Source organism: Amblyomma maculatum, chromosome 11 (assembly GCF_055883805.1).
Source record: "Amblyomma maculatum isolate TAMU_Amacu chromosome 11, ASM5588380v1, whole genome shotgun sequence".
In the NCBI taxonomy this organism is placed as follows: domain Eukaryota; kingdom Metazoa; phylum Arthropoda; class Arachnida; order Ixodida; family Ixodidae; genus Amblyomma; species Amblyomma maculatum.
Window position 1 is genome coordinate 67509696 of NC_139354.1, and position 26954 is coordinate 67536649.

Consider the following 26954-nt stretch of genomic DNA (forward strand, 5'->3'; position numbering starts at 1 on the left):
TCACATTATTCTCAATTTACTGAGTAAACAAAGCTGGTGCTCTCTCCGACCAGACACTCGTGGTCTGATCTGGAGCACTGCTCGAAAAATAATTTGTTGGTTTAGTACGCCCAACGTGAAGGACATGGAAAAAAAAATCAAACATGCCCTCTTTACGTTCCCATTATCTTTGCGCTCTCCAATAGTAATTAACGGAGCATAATTTGAAGAGTTAGTGCAGTAATGCTTGTCTATACACTCCTTCTAAATGCTTCCATTTTGTATTTCCATGCTTTTGTTAACGTTTATAATGGCTGTTTCGCGTTTTATCTGTTTTCTCTCCTCTTTCTTTCTAACGCTGCTCTCAGTGCCGTCGTCAAGTAAGTTCTTTTTTTTTTTTTCTTCTTGGCGGCTTCCAAGCTCCTTTGCCTTGCATGTCAAGTTTCCAAGCAATCAAAACGTTCCATTCCAGTTCAACATGAGCTTCGTAGAGAGCAAGCCTAGTTGGTTCGAATTTACAGAAAAGGGTTCAAAAGGAAAAGTGCTGCGTTACTGAACTTAACTATCCGCTGGCAAGAAGTGTTGGGATCGTGAAGTTGCTTAGTGTAGCAACAATTCAATATCCCTCTTACAGGATGGGGGGCAAGAGACGAAAGTCCCAGATAAATTTGTTCCAAAAGGTGCTTCTGTCGTTCTCAGATAGGTTTTATGCGCACAAAAAGACGACACAAAAAGACAAGGGAGACAGGACGGAGCGCAACTTTCAACTGTTTTATTTCGGAAATGTACACGACATTTATACCAAAAAAATTATCATTGCATAATCATCAGTACCACGTGCGAGCCAAATACCCAGGAAAAGCACAAAGGAAGGGCACAGGTCACTCACCTGTTATCTAATTTATCTAAAAAACAAATTCTTTATCATACATTGTCACAGATGGTGCGCTAATACATGAACTTCCGCTTTTTCTAATGTGGTAGGCCTCAGCCAATTCTCGCGCAAGCGTGTCAGTGCTCCTGCACAAGATGCCGGTGCCTTGTAGCGTTGCATCACACAGTTTTTTTGCTTTCTGTTTTTGGTCATTATCTTTTCCACACTCACTGATGTACGCCGGCAGGTTCGCACCTGCCGGCGCACATCAGTGAGTGTGGAAAAGTCTGCCGGCGCACATCAGTCGCGTACATTTCCGGAATCAAATGTCGTGTACATTTCCGGAATAAAACAGTTGAAAGTTGCGCTCCGTCCTGTCTCCCTTGTCTTTTTGTGTCGTCGTTTTGTGCGCATAAAACTTATCTGAGTATGAACCAACTAGCCCCACAACGCATATTTCTGTCGTTCTGTTTGGTCTAAGCCTTTGGCACTCTGAGTTCGAAACAGAAAGCTACAGCTGTTCTTTTCAGTCAATTAATAAATCACTTTATTGACAGGTAACATATACATCCGTATTTGTGTACAGGCGGGGCCACAGAACATAAATAAGCGTTGCGGAAGTGGTCCTTAGGTTATACATCACATATTTGTCAATCTGAGCAACTATGCAACTACAAAAACTAAGAGAAATACAAGAATACAGGACATGCATAGCGTGAACAGAAATTTCAGCAAATAACTGATAATCTAACCGAAAGTACATTTTTGCTGCAACCAAAAACGTTGTATGGTTTGTTCTTGTGGTTGTATGGTTAATGATAGGGGTCCTAAAGCAAAATAGGAGCCTGCTTTCGCAAGGTGATTTTAAATGTGTGAGATGTTGATGACGCAATGCTGTTTGGCAAACAGCTCCATGAATGTGCCGCTACAAAAGAAAAAAAAAATGATCTGTTGTTTGTTCTTATATTTGGTACAGTCAAAGTAGTGGTAGAAGGATAATCATAGTTAGCACTTGCTGGCGCTGTTTGTTATTATTACTCGAAGACAACTTAGTGCCACTGTGAATTGGCTTGTGAAGTATGTTTATAACTGGGGTTCATACAGATGGATATTAAGTAAGCTAAAAGGGAATTTATTTTAATCTTCCTTGTTAGTAAATATGATTGCCCATAAAAATATGTTCTAAGCGACTTGTATGGAAGTGAGAATGATATGAAATGTTTGGACATCAATTCTTACTGCATATGTAATAGAAAGCGAATGAAGCTATATTAGACGGTTATAAGAATTTAGAGGAAATGGCGTAGTTTGCAAATGAATGATATTTTTTTTTTGTATATTGTAAAAGTTATTTCCTAACGTGTTCGTGCCACTGACATTTTGTTCTAAATACGCTCCTAATTACATCATGTGGCCAACGCACTGTAGTCTGTGACTGCCAAACCAAGTGCTTTCATTGTTAGCTAGGGGTGCTAACATATTCTTAAGTAGCATTTGCAAAAACTGTCCGTTGTGAGAAATCTAGTGGGTGCATTAATGCGAGAGTAATGTTTTCGGAAACAAAATTAACACCCAAAACTTTTACTAGTCTGGACGTCCGCCGAACTGATCATCTCGACCTGGATGAAGCATGCTTTCAGAAAAAACTTTCTTTCGGCGCTTTTTAGCCTGTTTCAGAAACCTGTCTTGACAAAGGGTGAAGGGTCTGAAATGGGAGCATTCGCAGACGCCTGAGGCGTTTTTCCGAACAAACTTTCTCGAAGGAACGACCTGCGCAAAAGCCACGTCACGCGTTTCAATATAGAAGCAAAATACACGCCGCGCGCAGTCGGCCCTCACTTATGGCGCTAATGAAGAAGTATCGCTCTCCAGATTGCGACACGTTCGTATTTCCGGGGCACTTCCTTAGCACGCCCTGTTATCTGCCACGCGGCGCTCGTTTTCAAGCAGTGGCTTTTCTTCAAACCATTGCCCAAGGTCATGCCCACTTGTTGCCCTCTTAGGACAATCTCCTCTTGACACGACAAAGAACATGAGCACTTACGCTGGGACATGTCTGCATTTTGTTTTTGCAAGAAAAAAGTAAAAAAAAACTCTTGCAGGGCCTGTACACAGGGCATAAAACAGCGGAGTACTATATACGTTTCTATTAGACGAACATATTCAGCCTAACTCAAAAAGCTATATGGCTCGTGACTTTCCCCTGTAAATAACGCTAGTTTGGTGAAACAAATGTGAACAGTTCATGCAAAGCCGCGTTGCTCCCTGTGTCCGATTGCAACGTCTCGGAGTGTCCTCTGAGACGTCCATTCAAGCACTGCTTAGTATGTCCGGTGTATGCTTTCCCACTCATGTGGTCTAAAGTACACTGTACTGACAAACGCAGTAACTATGCTCCCGAACATTTTATGGCTGTGCAGCCAGGGCTCCGGAGGCGGAGCTTCCGTCGCAGTGTTGCTACACCATCCTGGCATACCTGAGTATACGGTTTCGGTTCCAGTTCACCCTTTTCTTGAAACTATAGTTTTTGAGCCGCCGCCGATGCATAAATGACTTTGTTTAGAATACTTTACGCATGGAGTGAACGTAAATTTGTGGTTAATAAATGTCACGCCTGTGTACGACGTGTAACAAGGGCATTGCGAAAGCGTACAGAAGCTGGCGGGTACACACAGCAATCAGCAGCCGAAATACCCTTCGGGAGATTCCCGACAGATGGCGCAACCATTCTGTTTGCTTGGCCTACTGTACTAATTTGAAAATGCACCACATTAGCGTTGTTGTATTAATAACCTGAATATTTACTTAATGGTACAGTATTTCAGAGCCCGATCCCCGATATTTATGAACGGCCTATATCTGCTTCAGGTTTCCTGTGAACCAATTATTATTATTATTATTATTATTATTATTATTATTATTATTATTATTATTATTATTATTATTATTATTATTATTATTCTTGACATCTGTCTATCGAATTTTGAAAGTGTTCGAGTCTCGAGTTCAGACATACCGCTTACTCGCTGTGACAAATTTCACCTTCCGCTTCTAGTTACTACTGCTGTCTCTGCCTCACCTTCTACTAATTCAGATCGGGTGAGGAATTCGCCCCGTTTCGCGTATGCACGTGGTGATTATGTCGGTCTTTTCAATTTCTTCTCTTCCGTCGACTGGTCCCTTTTAAATGACATTAATGATTCAGATGGACAAGTCAGCCGCTTTACAGAAATAGTTCTTGATGGTATGCGTCGGTACATACCTTTGCATACTCCTACGCGTAGGAAGTTCCCTTCCTGGTTTTCAAGGGAACTAATAACGGCGTTAAAACTCAAGGAACGGGCCCATCGTAAAGCGAAACGCCCTGGGTTTCACAATTGGGCAGATGAGTTTCGCCGTGTGCGTTCTCTTTGCAAACGCTTATACAAGCGGGACTATGACTCATATCTTGAGTCTTTAGAGAGGAGTGCCTCAAATCGTCCTAGTCAGTTCTGGCGTTACGTTCGCAAGCGTTCCATTAAATCAGATCTAAGTATCAGCTTAGTTGACTCTCAGGGTTCGGAAATTCGGGATGTTGCCGACAGTTTTGCCCAACATTTTTCCTCCGTTTATAAACATCCACATTGTGATTCCGTTTGCCTCCCATCTGGTGCACTATCTAATTCCATTCTCTTTGACGAGGAGTTGATAACTGAGAGTCTTAAGCGTCTGAGACCTTCTTTGTCTCCTGGACCTGATGGCATTCCAGCTGCCATAATAAAAGCCTTCAGTTATATCTTTGTACCAGTACTGACTGCCATATTTAATAACTGTTTAAAAAATGCTGCCTTCCCTCGCGTGTGGAAAATGGCACGCGTGTTTCCTGTCTTCAAGTCTGGAAACAAATATGATGTTTCCAGTTATCGTCCGATTTCTCTTCTATGTGCAACCTCTAAGCTTTTCGAATTAGCTTTGCACAGCGTACTTTCCTTCCATCTCAAACATATCATAGTACCGAATCAACATGGCTTCATGTCGGGTCGCTCTACTTCTACCAACCTAGTCACGTTTATGACGTATGCCTCTGCAGCAGTCCTTCAGAGGGGTCAGGTTGACACTGTTTACTGTGATATGAGCAAAGCTTTTGACGTTGTTACTCACTCACTACTTCTTGAAAAACTTCTACTCTCTGGCGTTGAAGTCTCACTCGTAGCCCTCCTACGCAACTATCTCCTTGATCGCTTCTGCTTTGTCAGTGTCAATGGACAGACTTCTTTCGTTTACCCTGCAACGAGTGGAGTTCCTCAAGGTTCAGTACTAGGCTCGCTTCTCTTCTCCGTTTTTATTAATGATGTTTCCTCGGCAATAAAGAACTCCTCGTTTCTTCTTTATGCTGATGATATAAAAATATTCAAGGTAATACATTCTTTTCAAGATTGCTTGTTGTTGCAATCGGACATATCTGCTTTTTCTGATTGGTGTGCGAAGAATCGACTTACTCTCAATTCTTCCAAAACTAGGGTTGTGTCCTTTACTCGTAAAACACATAGCTTTCTCTACCATTATTCTGTGAATTCTGTGCTGTTGGACAGGGTTGATGAAATTAATGACCTTGGTGTACTTTTTGACCGCACCCTCAGCTTCTCCTCTCACACTAAACGCATTGCTCAGCGGGCTATGCGCACACTCGGTTTCGTTTGCAGACTTTCGAGAGAGTTCCATACTCCACTTCCGTTCCTAAAACTGTACCTGTCCATATGCTTGCCGGTCTTGGAGTATGCGTCGGTTGTTTGGAATGGCACTTGCAAACCGAACTTGGACAAGGTTGACAGAGTACAAAAAAATTTTTACGGATATTTCATTATCGCTTTCCTTGGGCAACTTCCCCCTCTCGCTCCACCAGGAGCGCCCAACTGAATCTTCTTTCTCTTCACTGCCGTCGTATCAGACTTGATATCATATTTCTGTACAAACTCCTTCATGGCCACATTATGTGCCCTCAGCTCTTAGAGTACATCCTACTGCGCGTTCCGCGAAAGAGCATGAGGGAATTCAGACCATTTCAGGTTTCTCCTCTTCATTCCCACTCCCCTCTGGACAGGATGCAGTGGTTATTTAACTCTTTTTGTCCTCACCTTGACATCTTCCAAAACTCGCTCTGTTCATTTACATTGGATGTTCGTAGCGTTGTATTCTAAATAGTACTTTATTACATATAACTCCCACTTTCTAGCCTTAATATTGTATTTACTTCACTTTTTGTTTTTTCTCCTGTTCAATGCTGTCTTTATCTTGAACTACTTTTTATCCGTTTCTTACTTATATTTCAACTTTAAACTTTATATTCGAATGTTACTGTCCCTTGTTCAATTTTACTTCTTTATTGTATTATTCTGTACTTCTTGCCTGTGTTTTAAGTACCATGCACTTGTTGCGCCTGGAATGGTTGTTTATTTTATGTATATTTCTATATTACTATAATCAATGTCAGTTATTTGTTGTTGTTTTTTTTTTCTTCTATCTACCGTTCTTTTTTTTTTTCTTTCCTGGTGTGCTCAAAAATTATCTCACTGTGTATATAAGTGATTCTACTCATTGTTTGCTTACTTTCCGTGATACTTTTCGTCTCAGTTTCATTTCATGTATTATTTATTTCTTTTTTTGTGTGTTATCTCTGTGTGTGTAAACATGTTTGTGCTTTTTCGTTTTTGTTTCTTTTTTTATTTGTGCTGCAGCACAAAGACAACATGGTTGTTCCTGCGCACATTAAATAAAGATTGATTGATTGATTGATTGATTATTGTTATTATTATTATTATTATTATTATTATTATTATTATTATTATTATTATTATTATTATTATTATTATTATTATTATTATATTCTGCTGCACAGTATCTGATGCGTTTCAGTGTTGTAGCTTTGACTGCATAGCCAGAAAAAAACTTGTCCCAAACGAAGTTCGCAACGTGTGCAGTGGAGGTTGTGTAAACAGTTCCCACATCGTTTTGGAAAATAGGCATCGGGTACACTGAACAGAGCTTGAATGAAATAATAACTCGGAGAGCATGGCAAAACTTTGCAATCGAGTACAGAGAGAAATTTGGCTTTATATGTGAAAGACAGTCGGAATCGTTCGCCCTAGCTTCACCGGACTGCCATTATTGCAAAGGGGGTGTACGGACACGACTGATCGCGAGCTGTTTGAGGTGTTCCTGATCAATAAGTATGTGCGGTCGACCACGCTTATCGACGACGAAGACTGGCGTTTTCTGTAGAGGATCAACTGGGCAACCTATCTTTAATTAGTTGTAATTTTTTCGTGAACGTTTGCGCATTAAAGTGGTTTTATGTGCGTGGATAAGCCAGAAATTAATTGGATGTAACTCCAGTACCAGCCTTAAAGCGATGAAGAGGACATTGGGCATAGGCAAAGATGAGGTGTATGACCTCATGGACAAGACGTGCAATGTCATCCCTAATATGGACAAGACAGTCAATATAGCCGAGGAGTTTTATATTGACCTATACAGTAGCCAAAGTAGTCAGGATAATAATGAGATTGGCGGTAGCGAAGAGCAATCAGACGTTCCGTCAGTAACGAAGGACGAGGTTAAGAAAGTTTTAAAAGCTATGAAAAGGGGAAAGCAGCTGGGAAATATCAGGTAACTGGAGATTAGTTGAGGGACGGCGGTGATATCGTGCTAGAAAAACTAACCACCCTGTATACGCAATGCCTGATGACATGGAAAGTACCAGAATCATTGAAGAACGCTAACATTATCTTAATTTATTGGAACTGGGACGCAACTGACTTGAAAAATTAGAGACCAATAATATATTTTACGTACAAGGTATTCACTAAGGTAATAGCTAATATATATATTAAGGGCAACCTTACACTTCTATCAACAAAAGGATCAAACAGGTTTTCGGAAAGAGTACTACCGATCCTACCTAAACTATCAACCAAGTGACGGAAAAATTCTCAAAATATAACAAGCTCCATTACATAGCGTTCATTGATTACGAAAAAGCATTTGACTCAGTCGAAAACAAGGCAGTTATGCTGACATTGCGAAATCAGGGTGTAGATGAGCCTTATGTGAAAGTCCTGGATATAATGGATGCGCTGTAATCATAGTCCTGCATAAAGAAAGTAATAAAATTATTATAATGAAGAAAACACAATCTCCCCAGTACTATTCGCAGCTTCCATAGAGGAAGTGTTCAGAGACTCGGAATGGGAGCATGCAGTTAGGGAAAAGGATTGATGGAGAAAACCTCAGTAATATATTATTAACTGATGACATTGCCTTAATTGCTAAGTAATTCAGGGGATGAATTGCAAAGAATGTTCGATAACCGAAAATGAAAAGCAGAAAGGTAGTCCTAAATTATTATGCAGAAGACTAAGGTAATGTTCAATAGCCTTGGGAAAGAAGAGCAGTATAGGTACCGAAGCACTGGAAGTGGTTGGCGAATATGTTTACTTAGGGCAGGTATATTAGCCGCAGATCTGGACCATGAAAGGGAAACAACTAGGAGAATAAGATTAGGATGCAGCGCATTTGGCAAATACTCGCAGATTAGACTATCAGCTTACTGGTATCGCTAAAGAGGAAAGTGTATAACAGTTGCATCTTACCTGTACTCACCTATGGGACTGAAACGTGGAGGCTAACGAAAAGGGTACTACTTAGGTTGAGGGTAATGCAGAGTGATGTGGAACGGAACAGGATTGGTGTAATGTCAGGAGATACGAAGCGTGCAGAGTGGGTCAGAGAAATACTTATAGTCTACGACATTCGTGTGGAAATCAAGAAGAAATGGGCATGGGCAGGGCATGTAGTGCGAAGAGTGCATAACCGATGGTCGTTTAGGGTCACAAACTGGATTCCAAGGCAAGGAGAGCGTAGCAGGGGGCGGCAGAAAGTTAGGTTGGCGGATGAGGGTAAAATATTCGCAGGATATTCGTGGATGCAGCTAGCACAGGACCTAGTTAGTTGGAGAGGCCCTGCCTTCGCCCTTCAGGGGGTCTAATTCGGCAGATGATGATGGTGATAATGACGATGATGGGTGTAGTTCGGTTGATGATGATTATGATGTAACTCCGGAAAGGGTGTGTGTGCATATGCTTTCTTCAGGTCCTATACGCCTTGTTTTCCGCGAGTTCTTCTGCCTCTAAAAGGCTGATGCGCCCCTGTTTTCACTGTTTTTTTTTTTTAATTATCTTGCAGCATGCCGCTATGAGAAGGGCGCGTGGAACCCGTGTAACACGACGGCCAACACACGAAGCCGAGTGGACAAGCTGAAACCCCGGAGCGATCCCACGTGCGAACCCACCCGCCACATGGTTAAGAAGTGCAAGTCTGGTCAGTCGTTTTCCAACCTCTCAATTAACTAGATGGTATTAGTGGCGTCGTTCTCCAGAAAACCCGCCTTCCGCGTTGTACACGTTGGCCGCTTCTGCGTTAATGCTCTGGTAACGTCACAGTAAAATAACCGCGGGGTTAAATGTGGAATGTCGCCACCCTAATCAAAAATTCTTAAAACTATTCTCCAGGAATCAGGTGCGCCAAAAATAGACTCCTGAAAAAGGACTGTTAACTTTTCCACAACGCGCAGCTTCTGATAACTAATATGTTCACGTTAGGAGGAATAAATACAGATGATTCTTTGCTAGCATGCCTGTTTGACCACATTCGTTTGCTGTGAATGCGTAGCATTAGGCCTCAGTGGTACTGTTTCGTTTCTGTTGCGTATTTTTTTTTTTTTTCATTTAACCACGTTAGACTAGCATTATTTCCATTAGCGCTCGTTTTTATATGGTGTGTGCGCGGTTTAGCGTTTGATTTTGAATTTTACTCGTCTAGACCTTTTTATTGATATGAATTGACGCTGTAGCCTAATGTTCAATAGTTAATCACAATTAATGAATTAACCCTTTATAAGCAAGACCTTCAATTGTATAGTGTAATCTATCGTACACGATATAGCGTAAATTTTAATTTTTAAACACAATTTGCTAATTAACAGTAAATACGTAATGCAAATATGGTCGATGTAGCTAACCAACGATATATGATCTAATTATGTTACGTAAGCTTCACTTTACCGAGAATTACCTAATTAACGTTAATTATTTGATACTTACAATTAATCCAGTGCAGTTTTACTGGACATAAGCAATTCAACGGTATAACACTTTTGACTACTATAACCAACATATGCTATGCGGCCACTGCGGGTACAATGTGCACACGCATTCTGTACAGACATTTCGTACACATCACGCGTGAGCCGTATGTTACACACTAATACGCAAGTCGTCCAAACTTTCTGCCGTCACGTGGTTCAGTGGGCTTAAAAGCAGAACTGGTGGAGCACTTGATAATACTCAAGCCCAGATGGCACAATTAAGCGAGTGGAATACGCAAATGAAGGCTCGGACGAGAAGAGCATCGAGGACGAGCCGACGCGTCACATCGCAAGCTTTAGTACATCATTGCAGTTCTCATTCTGTTGCTCGCGGCGGCGAACAGTATGAAGTGCATCTGCACAGGAGAACGCAAACGTGAGAAACTAACTTAACCCCAATCTCAGACGAGTTGAAGGTGATCACTTTTCCCCCATGACTTATTGCAATAAATATCCTCGCATGTTCTTCATATTTAGCCTAACAGTTTGGTTTCTCGGTTCTGCGTCACCCTACCAGGTGGAAACCAAGTAATTGCCACTTAAGAAAAAGTTTGTTGACCCAGATCAACCGTAGTGAAAGTGAGAATCTTCAAATTGCTATAAAACGTACGTGATGAAGACCTGCTTCGCGTGTCTTCAGCTTTTCACTTCTAAGAGACAGACAGTGGTCGATGACACCGTGTTTTGACCACGACGTTCTTCATCGCAGGACTGGGCTGCCGCTACAACCGCAGCGTTAAGTGGAGCGAATGCGACGCACAGACGCAGACCAGGACCAAGACCATGCCGCTGGTGAGCGGCAACAGCGCCACATGCGAGAGCCACAAGATCGTCACCAAGCCGTGCCGCTCGGCCGGCGATCTGCGCCAGGCGAAGCGCAGGCCCAAGCAGGGTGAGAAGAGCATTGCACACATCAAAAGACAATGCACGTAATCGGGACATGCCACTCGTGAAAAAGCTATTGTTTCTTGTACATGATTTCATGTGCCGACAAGAAGGGCTAACCAGCATCTTTGTTACGTCTTGTTTCTGGTTTTGTTTATGGGGTTTACTGTCCCAAAGCGACTTAGGTTGCTTAGGTTATGAGAAACGCTGTGGTGGAGGACTCCGGAAATTGCAACCACGTGGTGCTCTTAAATGTGCGCTGACATCGCACAGGACACGGGCACCTCGCTTTTCGCCTCCATCGAAAATAGACCGCCACAGCCGGGATGGTCTTGTTTCTGTTCATGCTCTTATTCGTTTAGCTGCATATGATATCAGAAGGTTGTTTTCGCATGCAAACCCTCCTGAATAACCACCTAGCCTGGACCATGTGGCCCAAAATTCAGACATGCAGAACTATGGCGGATCAGTCAGCGAAAATATTGCAGCTTGCTTAAGAAAGTCAACGAATACTGCGCTTTTTTATGTGTACAGAATTTCTAGCTCAGGATTGTGAGCCTTCATTCCCCATTCTTCTTCTCCTCTGCTCCCTTTCGCGCTGTGTGTACAGGGTGGTCATAAATATGTGCGAACAACACGAAGCGTGGCCGTGTTTCGCGGAGCGTCGACACATCCGGTGCGGCCGTGCATCGAAGCAAAGTGGCGCATGCGCACAGGGGCCTGGAGGCGGTGCTTCGTGTCGTCTGCTGCAACGCGAAAGCGCACTGTCCTTACACTGCTACTGTTTTTATTACTGGGACAGCATAATTATTAAGCAGCAGAGGAAAAAGTGGCTTTCGTACTTCGTGTCGATTGTCAGACGATGAACATAAAGATGGCATTGAACAAGTTTTGTCAAATCATCCGAGCAACACTCACTAAGGCAGACTAGCCGCTTAGCTTAGCACTCATTTGCAGGAGCTTATCAGCTTCGCCGGCGGATAAGACATTGCCATTCTCAAGCTAGTATGATAAGACAACTGATAGCCTTCCATAGGACTGAGCAAACGCTGCAGTGAGTGGACCGCGATAACACCATCTCCGTGCATAACACACGGTTAGGTGCGCTTCTCAGTAAAGAAACACGGTGCGTCTTCGTGCTGTAGTAGACGACACGAAGCACCTCCTCCAAGCCCCTGTGCGCTTGCGCTACTTTGCTTCTATGCGCGGCCGCGCCGGATGCGCTGACGCTTCGCGGAGCGCGGCCACGCTTCGCGGTGTTCGCACATATTTAGAACCACCTTGTACATTCCTGGTCGTACGCTGTTCATGTTTATTGGTGTTAAAATGTCTTTTAGGAAAGAGGAGTCTTTGATAAAAGGTTTCCGCTGATTTTTCTTGAAGAGCTAAAGGGTACAACGCAGCAGCAATAAGCGACGTAAGCAGCAGGGGTAATGGTAAAAAGAGCAGGGTTAGCGTAGTGGACTGCATTTGACCTTCGTCGTTGCGCTGTTCCTTCAAGAAACGACCCAACTGCGAGCTCACCTTTCTGTCCTACATTATTTTAAGTATGACACTTTGCACAGAGGCCGACTCGTCGCCGTTTTGAATGGTGTAGAAAGGTACCAAGAGTCATAAAAATGAGAACAACCGTAGTGGTCATCTGCGGGCAGAGAAGACTACACAAGTGAAGGCACAAGCGATTATCGACCCATCAAATTCTGCTCAGTGCTCAACTTTTTTTTCCTCCCTCTATATCTACAGAATGCCGCACTAATGATCAGTGCTCAATATCTCGTCCTGTCATTCGATAGATCTTTAGCTGGCCACCCTCAGAACCTTAGCGGTACTGAATGGTGCTAACGAGCAATCAGAATTCCATTTAAAAGATGCTGGCCTTTTATTTTTTCCTAGGGAGCACGTTTGCAGACCAAGGCCTGTGGGCTCTGGGTAGATGTTCACCTGTTCCTAAATGACAATCTGACTGCACCGCAAGGTTGCCTCAAGTTTTTCCAAGAAAATGAGACCTCCGACCAATCGTTTCGCCTCAAAAGAGGAGAAGAAGCTTTGGTTCTATAAAGCATACACCTTTAGATCCCCGTTGGTGGAGAATGTTTAGTGTCTAGTAGAGGAAGCTTTTCATTGGAACAGTCGGAAGCTTTTCAATGTTTAGGATACATCGAAAGTTCGAATGTCACAGGGCCTACTTTTAGGCAGTCATTTACTACGTCGTCAAGTCACAAAATCTGCCTAGGGAATAAGACAAGTATTAGTTTCACCTCTGACGACATCAGCACCTTAGTAGACGTTTCATGTTCAAGAATATAATATGAGTAAAGCAAACAATGCGGCCTGGGTTTCTTGTGTCCAAGTGCGTCGATAGTTTGGAGGTCACAAGGTCCGCACTGGAGCCGTATAGTTGGGCATTTACGACACAACCAATCCACAAAGTCTGTGCAGAGGATGTGAAAAGCATTTATTTGACCTCTGAGAATATTTCCGTCTGCGTAGGTGCCATATGTTCAAAACTATATGTGAGTAAAGGAAGCTGTCTGGCGCAGGAACTTTTTACACGCCTTGTACATTGATCACCCCCAAGCAAGAGGTCAATAAGCCTGCCCCAAGAGGCGGCCGTTCGGTTTAATTCGTGGTGTTTAAATTGTGGGCGGATAAATTAAGAAGCAGCAAATGAGGACCTTTAAGTTATTAGTCTTGTTATGCAGTGTTTCTCGCGATAAAATTCATATTTTGGTTGTTCGCAGATGAGGAAGAAGAGGAGGAGGACGAGTAGGCATCACAGTCTGGTGTACGGGCTCTTCAAGCTGCCTTCTTCCCGAGAAAAGGCAGCCCAGATCTTTCCAAACGAACGGGGAGGGGGAGGGAGAAGCGGAGTGATGGACGAGAGGAGCCCTTCTTTCAACTCAAAGCGCAAATCTCGACGACGTCTTCAACGCGAACTAAGGCGACGCGCAGCACTCTACGCCGCAAGACATCGGATGCCACCACCAAGTCATAGGGATCAGGGGGAGTTGTCCGGGCGAAAAACAAAGCATTTTTTTTTTTTCATTCGCCGGGTCTGGGGTCTGACAGGACGAATGCTCGTTAAGGCCCGATTGACTTCGCTTAATCTTGAATACTCTCATCAGACTCATTTAACCGCCCTCAATGGCCTCTCATGAATGTTCTGTGGCACGAAGGCCGGTATTAAATATTGACTGCGACTCTCGTTTCGACACAGGGCCTTTCAAACCAAAGATCCCGCGATGGCTGAGTCTGATGCCAGAAAATATTAACACAATAATATTCTCTTGCTTAAAGAAGCACATACTGAGTAGCTTCTGCTACTGTAATCGAGTCCTAAAGTACGGTTGTAATATTCCGCACTTCAGTACACAACCATGTAAAGGCAAGCGTCAGTCGTGGAGAACGAACAAAATTAAACAGGCTCTGCAACTCATGCGCTGAGAAAACCTGAATCGAGACGAGAGTCGATGACTCTTTCAAGGTATACTCAAATTAATCTTTTCTTTTTTTTACAACCATGTACTTGCAGTCTTTGGCGTCACTCATATACCTTCACACAGTGACATTGCAGTCATGACCGCTTGTAATATCTCGGCACACATGTGTTGTTAAGCATTTAGGAGTGTTAAACCAGGCTGCAGCTGTCTCATGAACAGGCACGTCCGATGGAACAGGGCACATATCGAAAAGGTTCATCTGGTTCGGTTGTGTGCGATTGTGCTGAAGATGTGATGTAATAGATCTAGTATTCACTTGCCTGGCAGACAAGAAAACAATATTCATGAACAGACATGAATTTATTTAAAAAGCTACCAAAGTTCACACCCTAATCGGCTGCACCAACTACTTTTATTGATATAGCCAACAGGCTTTTCTTAAAGATGCAGTAGAGAGTAGCGTGGCAGATGCTTAGTTCAGAAGTAAGTTGGCAACAATGACAGTTTTAAACCAAACGGCATCAGAGCGCGCATGTAACTCGTGCTTGAGTCTACTGGTCGTTCTCCCATAAAAATGTCGACCAATTTCGCGCTTCCCGGCTTCCAGTGCTTTATATAGAAGTAGAGTTGCCTGACTCTGAACTTCTTAACTTCAGAATGCCTCAGAACGCTGCCAGTCTCCACATGCATAAGATTCAAAACCGCTCTTATTCCTGAAGGATTCTAGGTACTCTAACCAGAGCGAGCAGTTGACATCACTCTATCGTGGTCCTTAGTTAGCTTTTGGGACACAAGCGCACACAACCATTACATTCTCTATTAGTAAGGTCGTGACAGTCTTTCTCGTGCTTTTTGCGTATTAATCGATGTGCCAACAGAATACTTTCAGGGCATTCCAGGTGGGGGATGGGAAAGCAATGGGCCAGTGACATGTGCTGGTGTCCCAGCCATGTTCTGACATTGCGCGTGTCTTAATAACTTAGCCGTCTTTTTCATACTTCAGCTCTCATACTTAACGCATCTGAGATGGGGAAAGGAAGTGGGAAAGGGAGCTTAAGGGTTACCGTTGTTCGACGTAGTGTCATTCCCCTCAGCCTACTTCCGCCGTAGTGAACACTCCTTCCTCTCTTGTCCAGTGTATATCCGCGTGTCCTTGGCAAAGATAAACGATGGTGTTCCCTTCTTTTTGGACAACGAAAAGTGTGCGCGAGGCGATGTTTCTTTTTTATTGTTTACTTGTTTGCTTCTGAGTGACTTGCACTATGAATAAAAGAAACGTCTTAAAAACATCTCTTTAAGTAAGTCTTTAGTCACGTACTGAACATGTCCCAAATGTGCCGGCCGTCTTTTAGGCGTTTAATGGCTGCTCGCACTGTGATCGGGCATATTCCAAACCTATATAGGTATACCAGTAATATCTCGTAGCGGCTACTTCGTCCGTTCAGGTACGTACACTGGGGATGTACTCTCAAAAAGAGCGAACCAGCTGTTCTGCACTCCATTAACAGCTGTTTACTCTGCTTAAATTTCCTAGGGAGTAAAACGCATCCTTGAGAAGAGAGTATAGCTGCCTTTGTGCTCCCTGTAGGTGGAAAAGCTGAAAAAAGGTGCTGTCGTTGAGGATGTAACGCATCAGAAACCTGTGAATACATCTGGCCTGCACTTTCTTGAAAATGCAGCAGCCGCTGAATCCACTGCCTCAAAAGCAAAGTGACCACGTTTGCGATGCTGGAATAAAGTGATGCAGCTGATCAAAAGTGCGCAAGTACCATTCATCAATATCTGCATGCATGCATTTGCGTTTGTAACGTTAAGAGCCTGTCTCCTATCTGTCAAATTCGTCATTTTTTTATAGCCTGTCTAATAATTGTAGACGTTTCTGAGGAATGAATACAATTATAAGCTATGTGAAAACAATTTATGCTTTTCAAGGGTTTCGTTCACGTTTCGTATACCTCTTTCAAAGCAGTGACCTCCTGAGGAAAAAAAAAAACGCTTCGCAGAAGGAACCCACATAATACAGCTCGAAGAATTCTTGCTTGAAGTCAAGCGACACGGCAGTGTTATAAAATGAATAATAAAAAATAATACAACCATAGTGTGAATGCTTTAAATTTACAGGCAGGGCTTTCTGGCATTTCTTCCGAAATTCTAATGCCTTTCTTTAGTTTTCCGTTTCACGTCTAATGGAGGCTTATTTTTCACAGGAATATCGCCGCTTCTTTTCAGTGCTACAAGAGTACAGCTGAGCTATGAAAAGTATTATATCGTTTATCATAACTCGTTTGCTGACAAGAAGAGTTGATGAACCAGTCAGCATAGAAGTGGTGATCTGTAGAACGATGGTTTAAATTTATGGGCTCCCGCGGCAAGAAAAAGTGTAACACTGAAGAAATTCTACCATTGTTGTATAGAACTGAACAGAAATAGAAGTTCGCCCAGAATCCTCATTTATGCATTGATCATATAGAATAATACAACACAAGCTAAAGCGAATTAAGGCCCGCGCTGTGCCAAAACCACGCATGGATCGCGTCCGATAACGGGGCTATGTCGAGAGAAGCTAAGCAAGGAATGTCATATTGTCCAAACGCGCAGCCCTGTAATGGTTCAGAAAGAGGTCTCGCTGTTCGTAGCGACACAAGCGGCTGACGTTAGCACTTTTTAAGCGCTCAAACAAGCAATCTCAGCGCCCCCTGGGCACTACAGATTACCTATAGTTCGCACACAGCAGCTCGAAGTAGTTAGAGATAAGAGTATTTCGAAAAAAAAAAAAAAATCAAGGTTACATTTGTCCAGATCTTTTCACGACCCTGGGAGAAACCAGTTTGACTTATGAAGCAGGCGTGGGGTGAGAACCCGCAGCTTTTTCCTGTGCTATGAGCACAGCCCAGTCTCCAATATGGCAGCGCCCTTTGGCCAATTTTGAAAATGTCTATAGACCTTATGCAAAACTGCTGCCACCTCTCGGATGTTCAGTGAACCCCGCCAGGAGACACCATGCGCAGTGCGGCTGCTGCCGTCGCACTAGCTGCATATCTATAGTGCTGCAGAAGTTTGTGTTATTTGTTCGCATTCAGAGCAAAAAATGACGGAAGAATGGACATGGATTTGTACTCGCTGCCTACATTCCCATTTTACTGCATAAAGCGGTACTGCGCTGCCCAAACTTCTTACGAACGGCAACATCAGCATAGCTACAACCGAAAAACTCACGTTGCGACTTCTAATTTCCTTCTCTGCTTCGACAGATTCCTTAATACTCTGCTCAAACATGCGTCCATGAACGAGCTCGATATCGCTTCCGGGCGTCAAACACGTCTATTATGTGATTACACTGTGTCGGCCGCCGCAGGAGGCTTTCGAGCCAAGCATGAGCCTGGTTCAACATGCTACTGCGCCCGGCCTCGATCATTCGCGTTCCACAGTAAGCTGTGCAAATACGCGTACACGAAGGAGTTTGATACTGTTTATGTAATGTAGGATCGGTGCCTATAAACATTGTGGTGCGATGGATCTGGAAAAATTCATAGTGCAGCGTGAGCACTCTTTGGACCGTTAACGGCACATTATTTTGTTAGTGTGTAAGCAACCAAACAACAACTCCTAACGACGTGAACTGCCAGCTAAATGCAACAGGCTAACGACGCTATTCCACGTGCGCTCATCCTCCTCAGATAGCTGCTGTCGCCGTAACATCGTGGTTCCATTTCGTGAAAGGCGATACATTAGCAGATACATTATCGATACAAAATCGGTATCTTACCCTGCGTAGTGACATCGCAGATGTTCGCCTCATACTCAGACGCGATGTCAAGCGTGGACGCGTTTTCGAGCAATATAAATTGTAGAATTAAAATTTCGCGTTCGAATTAAAAAAAGAACAGCCTTGCGCTTTTAAAGTGCGGCAGCGTTTTCTATCTGATACCTGGGCGTATACATATGTAGAAAATCTCTGGACAGCTTGTATGCATAAAGCAGTAAATTCTGGGATGAGATGGTGCTATAAGCAAATCAAGAGTAACACTCTTGACTATATATTTTACGTTAAAAATGCAAAAATACATAAAAATTAAATAATATATAAAAGTGCAACGCATTGTGGGCGATATATTTCACCTTCCTAGTACCACGAGTAGGAATTTAAAATGTTTCAAAGCAGGCTAAATAAGATGCCATTTTTAGAGTTCAGGTGCGCCGTTGATAGAGAGTGCACCTACAGCGCGAGAATCATGTGACAGCAGACTAACACAAGGCCACAAGAAAAAAAAAACTTAATGGATATAGCTTGCTGCTTCTTTTCTACGACAACTTTGCTTACAGCAAGGGACACAACAATATGTCGGCATTATCTGCAACCAGCACTGAACCAGCGGTCCGCTTGCCGCTCCTCGGTTCAAGTACCTTCAAACATGGCGGAAACATGCGCGGTGCTCGCTAGATGGCAGCACTTTTGCATATATGAGGTTTATAAGCGCAGTAATGCGAAAGCATTTATCTTACCGTTCAATTATTTTAACCTCGTGTTTGCCGCATGATAGCCTCAGTTGCTTGTGCGCCATAAAATCCAACAGAACAATTAGCCAGTTATGTAATCCAGTAATTGCGTAAATGAGTAACTAATTCACCTAAATGAATGGATGACTTATCAATTGTTACGTAATTCAATAAATCAAATAACAATCTAATCTATTCAATTGCGTATTAAATCTACTCCGTTATGATTAACAAGTTGATTGACTAAATCAGTGCCTAACTAATTCTTATAAATGATGAAATGACCTACTGATTTCTATTCAGCAAGTATTTACACAATTCGGTGAGATGGTTAATGATTCCTACTAATTACATAATTAATCAATGAATTGTAATAATTATTAATACAATGAATTATTGACAGTTGGTCTCTCTGAAGACAGGCTCTGTCCACGCCCTCCAGTGACGGCACTCATAAAAAATCCTTTAGCATTGAAGAGGTAGTTTTCGCCGTGCTTGTAGTTTCAAACATGGTGGCCACACTGACGTCAGCACACGTTACCTATGATGTGGCGGCCGATTTTTGTGTCGTGTACGTTCATATAAAACCCAAGTTGAGAATCAGGCCGCGCCGTGCGTCGGCTGCCTTAAGAAAACATACACACAAAAACTAACATCACATAACTTTTGCCGAAATAAACAGGCGACACTTTGCTTTTCATATAATGTCAAGCGTGCACAGATGAGAATTCACACAATAATTCATTTAATGAGCACTCATGTTGCCCATAAGAGCGCAAGTAGTTTAGAGCCCATGGACATCACAAAGAACATAGCTTGAGTGGTAAACCTATGTTGCTGTAGGCAAAACTATGCCAGATATTCCGGTGCGTAGCTGAGAGGCGCAGAGCGGGTCACTGGACTACGTCGGCCATCTTGCGTTCGAGGTCGGCGAAGTTGATGTTATGGCGAGTGTTCACTGTGCCCGTGAGACAATAGATGGCGTGGATGATGTGAACGCCTCCTAAGACCACGGCAGTTATCTGCAGCAAGAAACGGGTGATTCGTTTTACGCCATTTTACCAGCCTCTAGCTGCGATCAACGGCACGTTTACGCAACCACCGATCATCACCATATATTTCCGATTATTTTGCTCTTACCAATTTTACCTCGTGAACAAAGGCTCATTTCAACGTTTTCGTTCTTGGACAGCTGACAAAATGCCAGCTGGCCACATTTGGTTGGTGAGTATCACTTTCGCCGCAGCATTAAATAGAAGGTCCTAGACCAACCAGATGTTCGTATTTGCTGCCTTCATACCGTCCATTATATTGATTAATTACAAAGGCAACTAGAAAGATTACAGTTGATGCAATCCGATAATTATGTATAGAAAGCAGAGCTTTTGCAGAACAGAAAAAGCTGGACAAAACGTGATTAGGTATACGCCATTAATCGCGTGAAGGAATCAAGTGCTCGAATTTCAGTGTAGCTATAATTTCCCAGCTGCATTGTTAATGGAGCACTAAGGAGAAATCCTTCTTATTTTGTTCCCACAGCAAAAATCGATTGCAAGGCTCCTACGTTAACGATAGTTGAGGCTCAAAATCATATTTATTTCTGAAACCAATGCATCTCAAGATGCAGTCTTTGTTCCCCACCATTAAATTCAGGCTCTTGACGTCAGTAGCTTAAAACCTCCTTGATCACCGTTTGATAGTGAGCGGCAACCCAGCCCCAGATGTCGGCAGATAATTCTCTGATGTAAACATAGTTTGCTTCCAAACCATCGGTGGTGGTGCTGTCTTTTCGGTTGTTTTTTTTTTCTTTGACATTTTAAACAGAACTTTGTTTTTCATTAAAAAACTTCAGTCTGTCAAAGAGCGCTGACTTAAAATAGGCCTCCACGTTCCTTTAATGTGCTGTTGCCTTTCGCGCTGTGCGCGCTTCTAAAGAGCGTACCCCTCCGACGACGCCGGCGGCACACTGTAGGATGCTCAGGCGCAGGCTCAGAACACTGCAGAAGCCAGGTCCGAAGAGGAAGAAAAACGCCATGAAGTGGAATGACACGTACTGCGAGCCAGAAAGACGAGAAGGATGGTGCTTATTACCGACAGGGTTCGATCGAGCTATGGCCGGTATAATGTTGTCAAGCGAAGGATAACAAAGGGAGATAGCAACCGCAAGAACTTCACAGTTGGAAGACGCAAAAAAATATTACAATATTACAACTCCTACTACAATATGTGTGTGTGTGTGTGTGTGTGTGTGTGTGTGTGTGTGTGTGTGTGTGTGTGTGTGTGTGTGTGTGTGTGTGTGTGTGTGTGTGTGTGTGTGTGTGTGTGTGTGTGTGTGTGTGTGTGTGTGTGTGTGTGTGTGTGTGTGTGTGTGTGTGTGTGTGTGTGTGTGTGTGTGTGTGTGTGTGTGTGTGTGTGTGTGTGTGTGTGTGTGTGTGTGTGTGTGTGTGTGTGTGTGCAGTGGCGAACGGCAGCGGCTATGCGTTTCGGCTTGAAAGTGTGGGAAATGGCTCCGGGAGCGTGCGCAGCTGGAGCAGCGCGCTGCCCCTGCTGCGGAGCTGGTTACGAGGGACAACGGCGACGCCGACGGTGACGACGTGGAACGCAGGAACGGTGGCTAAAAAGCTGCGCTCTGAAATAAATACCTGGACACAGCACGTTGCCGCTTCTCTTATTCGGTCATTACTGGCTTGCAACAAGCTCAGCAACACATTGTGTTGAATTATGCATGGAGTGCGCATCAAAACAGGGTAGTCTAAATGAAAAAATACAGCAAAAACTCGAGAGACATGCCCCTAGAGTTACTGATATCATACCTAGCCGCAATTTACACCACTGCCGTACCAACGTCCTTAAGTGGTACACAAATATCTTCCAGGAGATATTGCTACTTATACTTGCATGGAATTGATTGTTTTGCACTTGTTTTCTGCAGTTCTGAAGTGGAGTTCACGCCGAATCGACCAAAGGTTCATATTAACTCCCTCAGTTCTTTGTGGTTGGCCACTGCAGGATGGAGGCCGGCGGCACAAGCCAGCTCTTGCTGATATTCTTCCTGTCCTGTATAATGACGTGCTTTGACACAGCTCATAGCTGTGCAGAAAGCAACCGGTACTGTCAAGACCCGACTTAGTTAACACATCAGATTGTGTTGTCATTGACTCTTCTCACGTACCGTAAAATGGGGTTACTTTGTGACAAATTTCATACGTTTTCATTCTCTCGCTTAACAATTATCAACATAAAGACGAATGAATAGTGGCATAACGCTGCTAAAGCCTTCCCTCACACGACGGTATGTTCTACAAATCCGCATCTTTAATACAAACGGCAATGTTCTGGTTAAAAGCTGTCACAAAGTTGCCCCGCCGTGTGGGGCAACTTTGTGACAACGTTGTTTTTGGCTGAATATTATTGGGAAAAAAAAGGGCTGACATAAAGTTACCCCATCAAAAGTTTATTTGCGTTGTCTACAATTGGTTTCTGCTCCGGCAGCGTTACAATTGTATTACAAATGATTGATACATGTACCTCCTCAATCAAGATCTTTTGCTTCAAAGATGCCTCGCTTGCCTACTGGTCTAGGGGATTCAATAGTGTACAAAATTTCTTCTTTTGAGTACAAAATAGCGTCTTCGCGGTCCGGCCATCTAAAATTCTTTTTGGTCCTCTCCATAGTGCTGACGATGTAACCCTCAGGTTTGACTTCCGTCACTCTTCCCGGGAACAGATGTCCTTCAAAGTTTACTACGACAAAGTCATCCCCCTTGAAGGTGCTCTCTCCGGAAACCGTACCGCGGACCCTCGGGACGTGGCTAGTATTTGGAACCACGGAAGTGGTAGGAGTGTCCGTTTCCGATATGTTGTCAAGACTTCCGGAGAGTACCTCGGAATCACTTGTATTTTCTTCCGAGCACTTTTTGTTGTCTCCATGCTGAGCATCTGAAAACGATTCGCTGTCACTGCTTTCTTCTGCGCGGTCGTCCTCAAGAGAAGACCTCTTCCTAGGTCGTCTATAGCTCTGATACCGGAGGAAGAGCTGCCCTTCTTTCCGGTTGTCGCTTTTTCCGTCCTGCTGGCTTCTTTGTTGGCGTGTCACAAAGTTACCCCGCGAAGTATCAACATTTTAGTTTCCTTTCTACAACCTTATACAAACATGACTTGATTAAATTTATATTACAGTTTATTTTAGCCTAGATATTAGCAATCAGAAGTACATATTTGTTTTCGTTGGTTTTCTAGTGCGGACGGGTCGAGCACACAAAGTTTACGGTGCTTCACCGATGGGCGCTAAAACACGATTCAACCTGTCGACGTCTCGGTGGCTCCGGAGCGCGGGAACTTCGGCCGGTTGCTGGTATAGGTGGCACGGCAAGTCAGGCGAGCTTGTTGAGTGGCTCGTAGCTTTTCGGCGGCGCCTGGTCGTGGCGCGAGATATAAAATACAGAAAACTGAGCGCGTGTCACAAAGTAACCCCTGCAGTCACAAAGTAACCTCATTTTACGGTATAAGAAGGTAACCTTCAGCAAAAAGATACATTATACGGCGACCCTCAATAGCCACTCCAATTACGGTCGGTTGGAACTTTCAAAAAGCGCATCATCCAGCAAAAGTCCGAAATATTTTACGTCAGCCACTGGAGTAGATATCACGACCAGGTATGGGCGTGAAGAGAACGAGGGTTCAAAAACCATGCTGTTGAGTGACTTCATTCACGGTTGGATAGGAGGAGGACCTCTTTATATGAATGATGGAGATCAATAAGATCCGGTACTATAGCTGCTTAGGTTCTTGCTCAACAATAAACATTATACGGCTGCGTAGAGCATATACAAGTAGTCCCAACATATGTCACGTGGTTATAAGTCTTCAAATAGACAGAAAAAGACCATGCGCCGGCTTAGCTTGGCTATGCACTTTGCTGAGAAGCAGTGTTTACCACTCAGTTAACTAAATTTTTCTTCATTTAGCTTTGCTTCACCATATCTATTGCCACGTTTAGCTGAATTTTGCTTTGTCTAACTTGCTTTATTTTTATCTTGCAGCACCGTCGTCATAACGATGACCAGTGACAGCAGCAGCAAGCGAGCTTCGAAGCTCGCTTTATTTGCTTCGCTTAGCTTTGATTAGCCCCGTCTTGCCATGTTTATCTAAATATTTAACGGGTTCTTTAAGGTTTTCAAAATCTTAAAGGTAGGATGAATGCAGCCTAATTAAAGTATAATGTTCAACTTTATCAGTGGAGATGAACACAATGGCATTTGAAGTGCATGGCTTAACGCAGTGGTTAGCGAAGCTGATCTCTTCGCCTCGGTTTGTTTCGAAACCCACTGGAGGAGAGTTTGTTTTTATTATTTTTCGAAATATTGCACGAAGAAGGCTTCACTACCACCGTGGCGAAATTCAAGAATGTGGCTGGTGATGCTTCTTCATTACAAAAAGGGGGCTGCGCCTCAGCAAGCTAAGCCTGGATTGCTGATGGGTCACAAGCAAGACTGCATCGTTCCCCTTCTGCGTATACAGTGGGCTCTCGCAGGCGCTGTGTGCGTGCAGATTGTGAGTGGTACAACATTGACCGTAAACGAACGACCTGCCGTGCCCTGTCACTGCTTACGTAGACGGAGGTGGCGATGGACCAGGAGACGACTGGTGAGAAGAGGCCGCAGAGCAGGAAGTGCATGCCTTGCATCGCCATGGCGAATGCCACTGTGGCCATGCACCGTAGCGTCGAGTCGCCGCCGCCCAGGATCTGCAACATCAGGAACAGCGAGGCCGCCAACGTCTGCGCAAAGAAAGAGCCCATGTCAACGGTCGGCTGAGTCATGTGGACACACCAGTCCCATTCTTGGGGGATCTCCTCGTACTTATCACCAACTCAGCTCGCATCTACTCGATAAGGTTTCGATGACCCGTAGCTATAGCCCTGCTGCTCGTGAGCTACATGCAACGTATATCCATAAATTCCCTAATCTGATCCTCCTACCTTGCCTTCTTGCCGCTATCTACATTGCAGAGTTTAACCTCCCTTTCAATGCAGTTCGTTTCACCGAGGGACTGTCGGTTACCTGCTGTCATCATAATGCATCTTCACCCTGTCAATCGCACGTCGCCTCACTCGCCTCCTCTCTAAATCCGTCCATGCCAGAGCTCACTTTAACTTTATTTCTCAGTGATGTTTTATAGATTTGTGTGCCGTACCACTTCGACGACGTTGAAGAACCCGTTCCAGGTGATGACGTAGTCGCTGTTGATCTTCACCTGCGCTAGATCCCTGTCGCCGCGCAGCAGGTCACGGACCAAGTCGTTCAGGCTCTCATTGCCCGGAAGCGGAATCTCAGGAAAATCGTCCATGTCACGTGACGAAGGGACAATCGGATACTCCTAGACCAGTGTCCCAGTAGTTTTCAAAGCCTGAATGAGCTCCCTTGAAGACAGAGATGAGAGTAGACTTGAGATATAAGGAAGGAGATTAAAAGAAACCGCTATAAATGTTTACCGAAACGCACGTAGTATAAGCTGACCGTCGGTGTACTTACTGATTCACCAACTGTAGCCGAGCAATGCGGGACGTTGAAAATAGGCTTGGGATACGACGTGTGAAACACCTTGAGGCAACCTCTTCTTCTTTCCAGCTTTGCCCGAAACTGCCACGAGGGGACGCCACTTTGTTCATTGCTTCTTTTTATCTCGTTTTTACAGAACAGAAATTGCGGGTAGGATATTTTGGCATAATATTTTGGGACTTAAAGGAAGAGAATTGTCTGTCTGTCGCAACGACTTTGACAACCAAAGAAAAAAGGAAAGATGATGAGTAAAAATAGATTCTTTCTAATGCGAAACAAATGGCATAAATTCGTCGCATTTTTCTTGTCTTACCTCGTAGTCGAAGATAACATTCGCACTAGCGCACAATACGGTATTTTCGGGCACCACGGAAGTTTCGAGTGCTTGTAGGCGAGGCACATAGTCTGTCAGTGCAGCTATTGGCACCGAATGTCAAGATGATGGACTGTGAGTGGCAATGTCGCATTTCTATACCCGGTAAGCTAGAATCAGTCGCAAACAGGAAACCATCAAAGAAATTGGTAGAAAACAGGGCGTTCTGAGGAATATACCTAGCAAAAAGAAGCAACAGATAATGTGTTAGGCAGAATAAATATGAAGACACGGGCTGGATGAGGGGGAGGGCGTGAGGGAAGTGGCGCCTAGCTGTCTGCAACAACGGTCGCTGCAACTCTTTTCATGCTGAAAGATTTCCTGAAGTCGGTTTTGAGCGTCTCTACTGAGCACTGTCTCTGGTGCAACGTATCTTGCAGGTAATGGAAGCAGAATTCACTTCTTCGTTTCTAACACTCTCTGCAGAAGCAACTTCAGAACAGCATCTGTGAGAACTGCGCCGCTCTAAATGTACTTGGAAGTCACGCATCCGAAACGAAAACTTCATTTAGCTTTTTAGCTCTCAGGACAGCCCTCTGAGCTATTACGTTAGAGCGCGTATGACATGGACTCAAATTGACGTGTGCGGTACCTAGCATGGTTTGGAAGGCTTTGAATGCTACGCTGCTGAATGGTGAGGCGGTATCACCTCACAGACTAAAGCGTAGTTCATAAATACTGAAAATACCTCCCGTCATAATCTCAGTAGGCTCGCTGTCACATTATAGAATCCAAAAAATTCAAAAAAGAAGGAACAGAAGTCGACAATTATAGCGAACTGTCGGCCGCCATAAAGGACTAAGTCCTTTCTTACGGCTTCTTAGTCAGGGCAATCTAGCAACTTCGTATCTCGAGAGCAGCACTTTAGCATTCTGCAGGTGAACTCTCGTAAGTTGCGACCTCTATAGAGTGCAGCTAACGCTTCTCGTTCCCGCTTTCATTTATTCTTTCTAGGATGTGGGCATCATGAACTGGAAAACCCTTTTTTTTCCGCTGTTGATTACCTTATTTTTGCGAAGGATCAGGGTCTGTCGAATGTGCATCCCTAGGATAACACAACCAATAGTACTACATAAGACTCGAGACGAAAGCCACTGACACATAGGAAGGCATAGGGCATGTTTTGTTTTGTTTTTTCTCAGTGTGAAGTATCAATTGAATGCGG

The 26954-nt window shown here is 43.8% G+C and overlaps 2 protein-coding genes across 3 annotated transcripts in view; one reads left to right on the forward strand and one right to left on the reverse strand.

Moving 5' to 3' along the window:
- Positions 1–15648, forward strand: part of LOC146174032 (uncharacterized) — a 69938-nt gene extending 54290 nt beyond the window's left edge. The window contains exons 5-7 of the mRNA XM_084583700.1: positions 9074–9208; positions 10744–10926; positions 13661–15648. Coding sequence (XP_084439826.1) covers positions 9074–9208; positions 10744–10926; positions 13661–13689 — 347 coding nt within the window. The 3' untranslated portion in view covers positions 13690–15648. The remainder of the gene's footprint in view (positions 1–9073; positions 9209–10743; positions 10927–13660) is intronic.
- Positions 15649–18711: 3063 nt separating this feature from the next.
- Positions 18712–25298, reverse strand: LOC146174034 (uncharacterized). 2 transcript variants are annotated; one of them, XM_084583679.1, is made up of 4 exons: positions 25052–25298; positions 24468–24635; positions 20799–20909; positions 18712–19878 (listed from the first exon to the last, which is right to left on the reverse strand). In XM_084583679.1, the coding sequence occupies exons 1-4, from the start codon at positions 25202–25204 to the stop codon at positions 19750–19752; spliced, it is 561 nt and encodes a 186-aa protein (XP_084439805.1). In that variant the 5' UTR covers positions 25205–25298; the 3' UTR covers positions 18712–19749. The 2 variants fall into 2 exon arrangements, with proteins under 2 accessions (XP_084439805.1, XP_084439806.1); XM_084583680.1 differs by lacking the exon at positions 20799–20909 and having other exon boundaries at positions 18713–19878; positions 25052–25297.
- Positions 25299–26954: the final 1656 nt, after the last annotated feature.